This window comes from Bos javanicus, chromosome 3, assembly GCF_032452875.1.
Source record: "Bos javanicus breed banteng chromosome 3, ARS-OSU_banteng_1.0, whole genome shotgun sequence".
Lineage (NCBI taxonomy): Eukaryota > Metazoa > Chordata > Mammalia > Artiodactyla > Bovidae > Bos > Bos javanicus.
In genome coordinates, this window is record NC_083870.1 from 11,313,225 (window position 1) to 11,327,948 (window position 14,724).

General features: G+C 36.7%; 1 protein-coding gene across 1 annotated transcript; it reads left to right on the plus strand.

Moving 5' to 3' along the window:
• The first annotated feature begins 5,887 nt into the window (after positions 1-5,887).
• On the plus strand, positions 5,888-6,847 carry LOC133245267 (olfactory receptor 10X1-like). The gene has a single exon (XM_061413204.1). It carries the CDS (start codon positions 5,915-5,917, stop codon positions 6,845-6,847), a length of 933 nt encoding a protein of 310 aa, XP_061269188.1. The 5' UTR covers positions 5,888-5,914.
• The last annotated feature ends 7,877 nt before the right edge of the window (positions 6,848-14,724 follow it).

Below are 14,724 nucleotides of genomic sequence, written 5' to 3' on the forward strand. Positions count from 1 at the left end.
AAGTGAAAAGTAAAAGTGAAGTCGCTCAGTCGTGTCCGACTCTAGCGACTCCATGGACTGCAGCCTACCGGCCTCCTCTGTCCATGGGATTTTCTAGGCAAAAGTACTGGAGTGGGGTGCCATTGCCTTCTCCGACATTGTAAACTGGATATACCCAAATACAAAATTAAAAGTTTACATAACAAAAAAGAAGGAAAATATTATGGTGAGTGGAAAAGTGAATTGAATGAGCATTAAGGATGCAGTTTACTTCCATCCTGCCAAAACAAAACCTATAAAGTTGCAGGAACCTTTGGTTATGGACAAAATATGAACTCTGCAAGCTTTAAATCCCCAAAGATTCCTAGAAGAGCTTAAGTCACATGTTATACAAATCCTGTAACTAATGAGAGCAAATTACAAAGTTGAGAGAGAAACTTTTCTCTCTCTCTGATGAAAGAAGAGAAAATCCCTCATGGTCTCCTAACCAGAATTAAACCTCTAGAGCTGAGGAACCTCAAGCCCTCATAATTATCAGACAATATTTCCAAAGGAGTAGAAAGAAAGGCTCTAAATTATTGCAATTTAGTGAGTGTTGAAAACTGATCATAGCATCATGGCCTAGCCTCAAAACTCTTGTCAAAAAACTCCAGACTCATAGAGAGCTGAAGTGCACAAAACCAGGACCTCCTTTTTAACCTCTTAGGTGGGAAGACTCAGACTCAGAAGGTACAGGGACTTTCCTGAGGTCACTAAAGTATCAGTGATAAAGTCAAGAATCCAGTCTTTGACCAGTGATTTTCACAATAAGTTGATCTTTGCTTCTTTTTGAGTGAAGAACACAGCATGTTTATATCAATGTGAAGACTATCTTAGAAGAATGTAACTGTATCTCTGAACTGGCTTTGGAAATTTGATAAAATAAACAAGGTAGGAAACTATTCTAGATGGTTTGATTCTCTTTTCATCGTAATTAATTGTCACTACATTTTCTCTAAATTATTTCTCTTAACTTTGGAAAGAGCACGTATTTCTCTTGTCAGTGGATCCATATCCCAAATTAGATTAGAAAATAATTGATGTAATGAAAACTTCAGAGATAGCTGAGGGTAGGATGAGGTGTATGCAATATTATAAGTACATACTGGAAAAGACTGATGATGGGAAAGATTGAAGGTAAAAGCAGAAGAGGGCAGCAGAGGATTAGGTGGTTAGGTAGCATCACCGTCTTAATGGACATGAGTTTGCGCAAACTCTGGGAGATAGTGAAGGACAAGGAAGCTTGATGTGCTGCAGTCCATGGGGTTGCAAAGAATAGGACATGACTGAGTGACTGAACAACAAAATTATTTTTATGATTACATGTAATAAATGTAAATATATACACAAATTATATATATATATTACATGTATGTGTGTATGTATTTTCCCACTTGGTGGTACTTAGTTAATCCTTTAGTGATTAACTAAATAATCTGAATAATTGCATTATTACATATTTACTGTGAATAGTCATGAGAATTTAAGAACCTTTGTATGTAGATTGCTGTACTGATGGAAGTTTTCACAATGGCTTAGGGAGAAACAGAGGAAAGCGGCATTTTCTGACAGAGAGATAAGTTCTTTTGAAACAGTCCAGAATGCTTCAGAAAGCTATTTATAGGGAAAATTATTTGCAAGTGAAGATTTGTACACCAACGAGACTCATGCTGTGTTTGAATACTAGGAGGCTTACCTAAAAGGCTGTATTGATGTAGCCCAAGGATGAATTCAATATTATTCAACTTAATATATGCTTAGGAAAGAAGTCAGAGAAATACTCCAGTCTTCTCTTCAGAAGAGAGTTACTCACAGATAAGAAGGTATGGATATAATGAGAGAAGAAAACAGGAATGGGAAAAGACTTCACAGAAAAGATTAGGTCATGTGACTCCTGTGTGACTATGAAATAATAAAATTCTTGTCAGATCTAAAAGGACAAAAGAGTCCAAGGGACCTATGCGGTAGAGTCCATAGGTTGTGAATTATTCATGGAAACATTTGTAATTTAAATGATTGTGCTACTGCCTTTTCTCACGCTTAGTGACCAGAGAGATTCTCCCATGAAAATGTTTAAAACAAAAGCAAAAAACATAATTTTTATTTTATATGGAGTTTAGTTGGTTTACAATGTTGTGTTAGTTTCAGGTGTATAGCTAAGTGATTTGTTATATATAATTTATTCCTTTTCAGATTCTTTTCCCATATGGTTATTATAGAATACTGAATAGAATTTCCTGTGCAATTTAGTAGGCTCTTGTTGATGATCTATTTTATATAGTCAGTATATGTTAATCTAAAATTTCTAATTTATCCCTCCCCCTTCATGCTTCCTGTTTGCTAACCATAAGTTTGTTTTCAAAGTCTGTGAGTCTGTTTAATTTTGTAAATAAGTTCATTTGAATCATTTCTTTAAGATTCCACATATAAGTGATATCATATGATATTTGTATTTTTTTGGTATGACATCACTCATTCTGATAATCTCCAGGTCCATCCATTTGTTACAAATGACATTATTTCAATCTTTTTTGAGATTTAATAATATTCAATAATATTGAGTAATATTCCACATATATATACATAAACATATGTATGTGTGTGCTCTACATCTTCTTTACCCATTTCTCTGTTGAAAGACATTTAATTTGCTTCAATGTCTTGGCTATTGTGAATATTGCTTTAATGAACATCGTGGTGCATGTATCTTTTCAGATTAGGGTTTTCTCTGGATATATGCCAAAGACTGAGACTGCTAGATCATATGGAAGTTCTATTTTTAGCTTTTTGTTTGTTTGTTTTAAAGAATATTTATACTGTTTTCCACAGTAACTGTAAAAATTTACATTCCCACCAGCAGTGTAGAAGGGTTCCCTTGTGGAGACAAGCTCTCCAGCATTTACTATTTGTCGACTTTTTGATGATGTGAGGTGATCTTTTTGGATCAGTGTGAGATGCTATCTTTTTGGATCTACTTTCTAGATTAATGAAAACAAAACAAAATAAGCAAATAGGACCTAGTTAAACTCAAACAAAGGCAGCTCCAGAACCCATAGACAAAATGAAAATACAACCCACAAAATGGGAGAAACTATTTGCAAACAAAGCAACTGACAAGGGATTAACCTCCAAAATATACAGATAGTTCATACAGCTCTATATCAAAAAGCAAGAAATCCAATCAAAAAATGGGTGGAAGGCTTAAATAGACATTTCTCCAAATGAGACACAGATGGCCAAAAATCACATGAAAAGATGTTCTACATCACTAATTATTAGAGAAAAGCAAATCAAAACTATGAGAAGTCTCCTGTGAGAATGCTTAATCTTAGCCTGAACCAAATCTAATGAATAATGAAAAGTCTATTCATCTAAATGACCAAGATCACACACTGTATATTGCTAATAACAAAGTGAAATAGAAATTTCTTATATTAAAAACTTTAAAAAACTTACTTATTCAACAATTACTGTAAATTATTTTCTTCTTAAAATGCTCTCTATTATTCTAGAAATACAGATATATATCACTCATAGTCTGTTTCCTCAAGGAGGAAATATTGAGACATAGAAAGAATGTACCATTTAAGTCAAAACAGTTTGATTCCTGTTACAAATACGATGCATCAGAGATGCAATTATCTTATTTCTAAAAATGAATAAAATAATCACACCTCGTCTATACATTTCATAGTTGTCCTATTTTATTTATTTTGTGCTCTGAAGAATAAATTTAATGAACATATGAAAGGATTCACAAAATGTGTGCTATACTAATTATGTTGATGTGTAGTTAAGGGAAAATCACAGGTCAATACAAACAAAAATGAGGAGACGTATTAAATATACAGAAAAATATGTTACGGAAGTTCAAGGAGGATTAGATAAAATAAGATGTAGAATTATCAAGGAGAAGGCAATGGCACACCACTCCAGTACTCTTGCCTGGAAAATCCCATGGACAGAGGAGCCTGGTAGGCTGCAGTCCATGGGTCGCTAGGAGTCGGACACGACTGAGCGACTTCACTTTCACTTTTCACTTTCATGCATTGGAGAAGGAAATGGCAACCCACTCCAGTGTTCTTGCCAGGAGAATCCCAGGGACGGGGAAACCTGGTGGGCTGCCGTCTATGGGGTCGCACAGAGTCAGACACGACTGAAGCGACTTAGCAGCAGCAGCAGCAGAATTATCAAAGAACACATAAACTCATTAACATTAACCTTGTTCATATACTGAGCTTGGCATTGAAGACATGGGTAAAATGTCAATTGTTACCTGACAATTATACATATATTCTAATTAATCAAAAATATTGTAAGGGTTTTTGTATTCTATCTTCCCTCCCTCTCTTCAGAGTAGAAGGAAGGGAGCATGTTCTTTACTTTTAACATTTAAAGGCCTAACTCACTTCTCCAAGAATTGCTAATAGCTTTGAACTTCTCTTACAATCATAAGCCATCAACCAAATGTAGTCCACAAATTCCTAGGAAGTCAAATATCAACCTTCACTCATTAGATATTTATATACAATATCATATGTGTAATTTATTGTGTTAGACTCTGATTCTATTAACTATTGAGCAGTGATTTCAGGGTTCAGAATCTGATCCAACTCTGAGTCACCTTTGCACATGAATTTCCTTTATCTGGACATGAATCATAGAAGTTTCTGTCCTTTTTAAGTTATCAGATAAGAAAATCCTTTTAAAACTAAGCCAGAAAAAGCCATAATAAGTAATTGAAATTGGTTACTCAACAGAGAAGAAAAAAGTTAATGAAAAAAAAAAAAAGAAAAAAGTTAATGAAAATTATGAAAATACCCTATGTCTATACACACAGTTATTTTGCTAAACTAAATAAACCAATAAATAACCAATAAATTAGTGCAGCCACTACAGAAAACAGTATAGAGGTTCTTTAAAGAAACTAATATTAGAGTTACTATATGATCGTGCAAGCCCTCCCCTGGGCATATATCCAGAGAAAAAGTTAATTTGAAAAGATTCATGCACTAATTACATTAGCCAAGACATAGAAGCAGCTTAAATTTCCATCAACAGAGTAAAGGATAAAAGAGTCAGATATGAGTGAGGTGGCTTAGCAGAACACAGCACATAATTATATGCAATGGAATTACTAAGCCATAAAAAAAGTGAAATAATACCATTTGCATCATCATGGATGGACAGAGATGATCATAGTAAGTGAAGTAAGTCAGACAGAAATGACAAACATAATACGACTTATATGTGGACTCTAGAAAGTGATACAAATTAACTTATTTACAAAAAAAATAAACTCACAAACTTAGAAAACAAGCTTATGATTACCAAAAGGGATAGCAGGGGTGGGGAAGAGAGATAAATTGAGTCTGGGATTAACTTACACTCATGGGCTTCCTTTCTGGCTCAGCTGGTAAAGAATTTGCCTGCAATGTGGGAGACCTGCGTTCAATCCTTGGCTTGGGAAGATCCCCTGGAGAAGGGAAAGGCTACCCATTGGCCTGGAGAATTCCATGGACTATATAATCCATGGGGTTGCAAAGAGTCAGACACAACTGAGTGACTTTCACTTTCATGATTATATGTAAAATTGTAGAGAACAGCAACCTACTCTATAGCACAGGGAATTATACTCAATGTCTTATAATAACCTATGATGGAAAAGAATCTGAATAAGATGTGTTTATATCAATATACATATATATAAAACTGAATCACTTTGCTGTACACTTAAAACTAACATTGTAAATTAATTATATGTCCATTTAAAAAAAAGAATCAGTTTGTAATTTTAACATCAAACATTTGTCTCATTCATAGAAAAAAATGTCAACTAATACTGGAAAATATAACATTTGTTTGTTGTTTCTTTTAGATTTCAGATGTCCAAACAATGAAGATCAACCAAACAGTCCTGGAAGAGTTCATTCTTGTTGGCTTTTCTGTTTACCCACATGCACAGACATTCCTCTTTGTGGTTTTCTTCTGCCTCTACCTTCCCACCCTCACAGGTAATCTGGCCATCATGGGTCTAACTTGGGTGGACAGACGTCTCCACACACCCATGTACCTCTTCCTTAGTGCACTCTCTTTCTCTGAGACCTGCTACACCCTGACCATTATCCCCAAGATGTTGGCAGATCTTCTCGTCAAGTACAGAAGCATTTCAGTCATAGGTTGTGGCTTGCAAATGAGTTCCTTCTTGGGACTTGGTGGCACTAATTGTTTCATTCTCACTTTGATGGGATATGATCGCTTCCTGGCCATCTGCAACCCTCTCAGATATCCTTTGCTTATGACCAATATGGCGTGTGGAAAACTTGTGGTCTCTGCTTGGGTTGCAGGCTTCTTTATCTCTGTGACAGAGACTGGAATGATATTCAGGGGCTCTTTCTGTCATCCCAACCTTGTCAAACACTTCTTCTGTCATATGAGGGCTGTTGTGAGGCTGTCCTGTCTAGACAGCAAATTCACAGAATTCATTGTAACAGCAATCTCAGTGTCAGGCTTGATAGGCACCTTCCTGCTTATCATACTCACTTATGTGTTCATTCTCTCTACTGTTCTTAGGATCCCTTCAGCTGAGGGCAAGCAGAAAGCATTTTCTACCTGTGCCTCCCACCTCACAGTGGTCATCATCCACTTTGGTTTTGCATCTATTGTGTATCTGAAGCCAGAAGCATCAGGGGGAGATGACACACTGATAGCAATCCCCTACACTGTCATTACTCCTTTCCTCAGCCCTCTTATTTTCACCCTCAGGAATAAGGACATGAAGAATGCTTTCAGAAAGGTACTCGGAAAAACAAATTCCTTGAATAAATAATCTTGATTTATTGCTGCATGATTGAATATTCCTAGATGTCAGTAAGGGATTTACCCTATGATATCTGAGAAACCTGTACCATTTGCCTTTTTCCAGGGGTTGGCATATCGAGATCAAGTGACTGAGTCTAGGACCCAAGAATTGACTTATCTTGTTAAGGAAGTTGTCTATCTCTTTTCATTCTGCATCTTCTACATCTACTATACTCAACTCTACTTTTACTAGTACTATCAGTTCTTTAATTCTGCTTTGATATCAGTCTCTGAAGATACTAGGCTTCTACCAATCAACCTCTGGGTTTATTGCACCTTTGATGAAGTGGAATAAAAACGATTGTGGAAGGAAAAAATACCACGAGTGACCACTATATTCAGAAATGTTTAAAGATATCTAGAAATGTGAATTTTGAATAATGTATATAGGCAATGCTGTGAGGCACTGAATTGTGTCTCCCAGGAGATAAACCACTTTAACAGGAGGTTCACTATATAGTAATCATAATCTCTTTATCTGTGCATATCTGAATTGACATCTATATTTGTTAAGTACCATATCATACTGATTATTAAAAATTTTTAATAACACTGTTTATCATGGTGTTCCTTAATGATTTTCAGATGCTAGCTTCTGAATTTACAGGATGTGTTGGAATGTTGATTCAAATAAGTCAACAGGGCAGAAGTGCCTACTTGTTTCATAACTGGGGGAATCTATGTTGACAGCTGGAAATAACCTCCATTTTCTTTAAGATGAAGGCACTAAACAGCAAATGTTTGAAAAACTCTCATGGTATTGATGAGTGTGACATTAAAAAGTGTTTTGGAATAATTTTTACAGACATCTTATATGTAATAAAGGAAACTAGATAACACAGCATCAAATCTTTATATTACCTAAAAGAAAGTAAGAAATACTGTGGAGGTTGTATATCACAGAAAATTAGCAAGGGATCTTATGGAAAATTCCAGCATACAAGCCTGGGGCCATTGCTGAATCCTTTTTCAGTTCTGCTACTAACCAAATTCATGTCCTCTCATGAAGGTTATAACCACTGTACTTGTGGATTGTATATATAAAATGTATACAAAGTCTGGAGTAATTTCCAACCCAGATTATTTATGGGGATCATGTAAATATAGGTAACATAATGGATAAAAATGATTATGTACTTGCACTGATTAGGTTAATTCTTGCCATGATTCTCCTTTCTTCCCTGAGACCATTTTTGTAACACATATGCAGGCAGAATATTTACCCCTCCTTCATCTGTGATCACTGCTTCAGTGATGAAAGTGTTCCACCTCTGAGCACTGCTTAGTCAATCCAGAGAAGTTATACATCTCGGACATAAATACTAACAATCTGCTCACTCATAGTGAGTATAGAAGATAAAATGTTAAGTGTAGACTCAAGTTCCTGACTTGAATTTGGGCCAGTTAACCTGCATACATCTGACATGGTGACCATGGCAGGGATTGCTAGGTGCTACTTAGCATAGATTGTTAAACTAGAAAAAGCCAATTTGAGTAAATAGAATCTAGAAATACCTATATGGTTAGAAGTCAAGAAACACACTTCTAAATAAACAATGAATCAAAATAAGAAATCCTGTGGCTATTAGAAAAGAAGGTTTGAATTGTAAGAATTAAAAATACTACAGAACAAAGCTTTAGGATATATCTTTTCAGTATTTGGATGAAATATGTAGTGCTCAAAATACATATTAGAAAGGTATAATAGGCTCCAGTTTCATCCACCTCATTAGAACGGTGGATGAAACTGGAGCCTATTATACAGAGTGAAGTAAGCCAGAAGAAAAAACATAAATACAGTATACTAACGCATATATATGGAATTTAGAAAGATGGTAACAATAACCTGGTGTACGAGATAGCAAAAGAGACACTGATGTATAGAACCGTCTTATGGACTCTGTGGGAGAGGGAGAGGGTGGGAAGATTTGGGAGAGTGACATTGAAACATGTAGAATATCATGTAAGAAACGAGTTGCCAGTCCAGGTTTGATGCACGATGCTGGATGCTTGGGGCTGGTGCACTGGGACGACCCAGAGGGATGGTATGGGGAGGGAGGAGGGAGGAGGGTTCAGGATGGGGAACACATGTATGCCTGTGGCGGATCCATTTTGATATTTGGCAAAACTAATACAATTATGTAAAGTTTAAAAATAAAATAAAAATTTTAAAGGAAAAAAAAAAAGAAAGGTATATAGAAAGCAAATTTGTAAGATAAACATTTGTCTCAATAATTTAGTAAAGGAATAGCTAAACACAGAAAGATTGTGAAGAAAAAATAAATATAAGGGCAAAGATTAAATATATATTAGTATGTGATTGTTGCTTTCTAATCATTAACCCATGTCCAACTTTTGTAACCCCATGAACTGTAGCCCACTAGATGCCTCTCTCCATGGGATTTCCCAGGCAAGACTACTGAAGTGGGTTGCCATTTCCTTTTCTAGGGTATCTTTGTGACCCAGGGATCAAACCCATGTCTCCTGAACTGTAGGCAGATTCTTTACTGCTGAGCCATCAGGGAAGCCACCATTGGTTCAAAAAAGTCAGAGGTTGGAGTATTGAAAATATTGGTAAATTATGTTATTCTTTGATGAGATTGACTAGGGAATAAAGACAGATGACACAAATAAACAGCTATGGGAATGGAATAGAGTTGTTTCTCAGGTCACAGAGACATTAAAGATGAGTGAATACTGTGAATGATTTCATGAATATAAATATGAGGATTTACATAAAGTTGGAAAATTCTATAAGATACAACATAAGATACATGCTAAAACAAACACAAAAGTGAAACATTTAATTGTCAAGAAATTGAATTTTAATTATATTTCACATTGGAAAGTTTGAGTCCTTTAATTTCAATTTTTTCTAAATTATTTTACTAATAAAAATTTTAATGGGAAGAAGCTAGATTTTTATTCCTGTCAATGAGAAATATAGTATGGAACCAATGAAGGAATAAAGTAGGAGGTCAGTGGCTTCTGTTTTCTTCCAAAATGGGAAAGATGTTCATTTTCCCCTCTATGTGTAATGAAAACTTCAAGGAACAAATACAATTTGTTCTCTCAAGAAATGCACATTCTTCTTGTGAAGAAAAAGACAATTAGTGAGAGTTGGACTGTGAAGAAAGCCGAGTGCCGAAGAACTGATCCTTTTGAACTGTGGTGTTGGAGAAGACTCTTGAGAGTCCTTTGGACTGCAAGGAGATCCAACCAGTCCATCCTAAAGGAGATCAGTCCTGGGTGTTCATTGGAAGGACTGATGCTAAAGCTGAAACTCCAATACTTTGGCCACCTCATGCAAAGAGTTGACTCATTGGAAAAAACACGCAAAAAAACATGGTTCAGTTCAGTTCAGTCGGTCAGCCATGTCCGACACTTTGCGACCCCATGGACAGCAGCAGGCCAGGCTTCCCTGTCCATTACCAGAAACATGGAGATATTACCAACTACCAGAAAAAAATATTAGGCAACAGAAGCTACCTTGTGAGTGTGACTAGATTCTGTGTTTAAAAGACAAAAACTTTATTTAAAAAACTAAAAACAGAGTTACCATATAATCCAGCAATCCCATTCCTGGGCATATATCAAGAGAAAAACTCTAATTTGAAAAGATATATATACACACTCCAATGTTATTTGCAGCAGTATTTACAAAACCAGGACATGGAAACAACCTAAATGCTCACTGACAGTTAAATGCATAAAGAAGTGGAGGAGAATCCTCAGCCACAAAAAAAAAATGAAACAATGTCATTTGCAGCAATATGGATGGACCTAGAGATTATGATATTAAGTGAAGTAAATCAGACTGAATAAGACAAGCATCATATGATATCACTTAAATGTGGAATCTAAAATATAATTCAAATGATCTTATTTACAAAACAAAAACAGGTTCACAGAGACAATAAGAAAACAAACTAACAAAATTATGGTTACCAAGAGGAATGGGGGAGGGATAAATTAGGAGTTTGGGATTAGTAGATATAAACTACTATATATAAAATGATAAAAAACAAGTTCCTACCGTATAGCACTGGGAACAATATTCAATATCTTGCAATAACCCATGGTTGAAAACTATATGAAAAAGAAAAAAAAATATATATATATATATATATATATATCTGAATAACTTGATACCAGGTTTAAATCAACTATATTTTAATACAAAAGACAAAAGTTCAAAGTAGCCATTAAAAATATTTTCAGATACCTAAAATTAATGATTAAAGAAATAAAGGAAGCCATCATGAAATGATAAATACAGAATATGAATAAAGAAAATAAATTTTTAAAAAGAACTAAATGAAATGCTGGACTTGAAAATTACAATAACTGAAATGTTTTAAAAATCAGCCTTGGGGGGAGGAGCCAAGATGGCGGAGGAGTAGGACGGGGAGAACACTTTCTCCCCCACAAATTCATCAAAAGAGCATTTAAACGTCGAGTAAATTCCACAAAACAACTTCTGAATGCCGGCAGAGGACATCAGGCACCCAGAAAAGCAACCCAACTCTTCGAAAGGAGGTAGGAAAAAATATTAAAAACAAAAAAAAAGAGACAAAAGAGGGAGGGACGGAGTTCCGTCCCGGGAAGGGAATCTTAAAAAGAGAGAAGTTTCCAAACATCAGGAAACCTTCTCACTGCCGAATCTGTGCCGAGCTTTGGAAGCACAGAGGGCAACATAACAGGGAGAAAAAAATAAACAATTTAAAACTCGCAGATTGCGAGCCCTACGGTAACTCCCCCAGCAGAGAAGCAGCGCAGACGCCTGCATCCGCCATTAGCGAATCGGGGCTGGGCAGGGAGGCGCGGCGTGGGCTGCATCGCTAAGAGTAAGAATCTGGCCTGAATACCCTGAGCGCTATCTGAGCGAAATAATTTGGGCTAGCAAACCAGACTGTGGGATACCTACCACGCGAAAAGCCAGCCCTAACCTAAGACCGCCAGGCCCGCGCACGGAACAAAGGACTGAACAGAGATAGCCGGCTGCAGATCTTCCCCCTCCGGTGACAGGCAGCCAGAGCCGGAAGGGGGCAATCGCAGCCCCAGAGAGACATTATCTATAAAATTGTAAGCAGGCTTCTTTGCTAACTAAAACTTCTTGGGGGTCTGGACGGTCAACATCTGCCTGAGAAGGTGCGCCGGTTTTACATCCAGATAACCGAGTGGCGGGGAGGCAATAAGTCGCAGCATTGGCGCTCGCCTGGGAAGAGCAAATTGGCGCTCGGACCTGGGAAGAGTACAAAACGCAGGCCCAACTGAGTCTGCGCCTCTGAGGACTACCCGAGTGCCTGAACCTGAGCGGCTTGGACCTGGGAGGTGAATGCAGCCCAGGGCCAGCCTCGGATTGTTCCCGGCGGAACAACCTAGAGTCCGAGCAGTGTGGACAGGGAGGCTACACGCGCCGTGAGCGGGGGCAGACCCAGGGTGGCTGAGGCACTGCGAGCCCACGCCAGTGTTATTTGTTTGCACCCTCCCTCCCTCCCTCCCCACAGCGCGACTGAACAAGTAAGCCTAAAAAAAAAAAAAAAAAAAAGTGTCCACCACCGTGCCCTTTGAGTCAGGGCGGAAACCAGATACTGAAGAGACTAGCAAACAGAAGAAGATATAACAGAGGGAAACGCCTTGGAAGCTACAGGCAATAGATCAAAACCCTGTGGTTACTACGGACTACATAGGAAGGGGCCTATAGATCTTGAGAAATATAAATCTGACCAAGGAACTAGCCAAAAATGAACTGAACCCACAACACCCACAAAAAAAGAAACAAAAAAGTCCTAGATATATTTTTATTATTTTTACGATCATTCTTTCTTTCTTTTTTTTTTTTTTTAAGAGAAAAAAAAAATTTTAAGTCCTCTATTGTTCCTTTAATTTTCACTTTTATAACCTATTACTTTGAAAAAAAAAAAAAAGACCCTATTTTTTTCTTCTTCAGCAAACTTCATATATATATATTTTATAATTTTTTGACCTTGTTTTTTTTGTTGTTGGATTTTGTTTTTTTCTTCTTTTCTTTAACATTGTATTTTTGAAATTCCAAACTCTACTCTAGATTTTTAATTTTCGCTTTTTGGTATATGTTATCAATTTTGTACCTATAGTTTTTTTTTATATAATTTCTGTGATTTTTTTTTTCTTCTTCTTCTGTTTCTTTCTCTTCTTCTTTTATATAACATTGTATATCTGAAATTCCAAACTTTACTCTAAATTTTCAATTTATGCTTTTTGGTATTTGATATCAATTTTGTACCTGTATTTTCTTTATAATTTTCGTGACATTGTTCGTATTTGTTTGTTTGTTTTCTCTCTTTATTTTTCTTCTTCTTTTTTTTTTTTTTTTTTTTAACATTGTATTTTTGAAATACCAAACTCTACTCTAGATTTTTAATTTTTGCTTTCTGGTATTAGTTATCAATTTTGTACCTGTACTTTCTTTATAATTTTCACGACCTTGTTTGTTTTTGTTTGTTCATTTTTTCTCTCTTTCTTTTCCTTCTTCTTTTCTTTAACATCGTATTTTTGAAATTCCAAACTATACTCTAGATTTTTAATTTTCGCTCTCTGGTATTAGTTATCAATTTTGTACCTGTACTTTCTTTATAATTTTTGCGACCTTGTTTGTTTTTGTTTGTTCGTTCTTTCTCTCTTTCTTTTCCTTCTTCTTTTCTTTAACATCGTATTTTTGAAATTCCAAACTCTACTCTAGATTTTTAATTTTTGCTTTTATGTATTTGTTACCAATTTTGTACCTTTAAGGACCCAATCTTCAGGACCCATTTTTCACTAGGGAGTGAGATTACTGGCTTGACTGCTCTCTCTCCCTTTGGACCCTCCTTTTTCTCCACCAGGTCGCCTGTGTCTCCTCCCTAACCTCTCTCTACTCTACCCAACTCTGTGAATTTCTGAGTGTTCCAGACGGTGGAGAACACTTAGGGAACTGATTACTGGCTGGATCTGTCTCCCTCCTTTTCATTCCCCCCTTTTATCCTTCTGGCCACCTTTGTTACCTTCCTCCTTCTTCTCTTCTCTGTATAACCCCGTGAACATCTCTGAGTGGTCCAGTTGTGGAGTGCACATAAGGAAGTGACTACTGGCTAGCCCACTCTCTCCACTATTGATTCACCTCATCTCATTTGGGTCACCTCTAACTCCCTCCTCCCTCTTCTCTTCTCCATGTAACCCTGTGAACCTCTCTGAGTGACCCTCACTGTAGAGAAACTTATCATCTTTAATGTAGATGTTTTATCAATGGTGCTGTATAGAAGGAGAAGTTTTGAAACTACTGTAAAAATAAGACCGATAATCGGAAGCAGGAGACTTAAGTCCAAACCCTGACTCCAGGGAACTCCTGACTCCAAGGAACATTCATTCACAGGAGCTCATCAAATGCCTCCATACCGACACTGAAACCAAGCACCACACAAGGGCCAATAAGTTCCAGGGCAAGACATACCAAGCAAATTCTCCAGCAACAAAGGAACACAGTCCTGAGCTTCAAGATACAGGCTGCCCAAAGTCACCCCAAAACTATAGACATCTCATAACTCATTACTGGACATTTCATTGCACTCCAGAGAGAAGAAATATAGCTCCACCCACCAGAACACCGACACAAGCTTCCCTAACCAGGAAACCTTGACAAACCACCTGTACAAACCCACACACAGTGAGGAAACGCCATAATAAAGAGAACTCCACAAACTGCCAGAATACAGAAAGGACACCCCAAACTCAGCAATTTAAACAAGATGAAGAGACAGAGGAATACTCAGCAGATAAAGGAACAGGATAAATGCCCACCAAACCAAACAAAAGAGGAAGAGATAG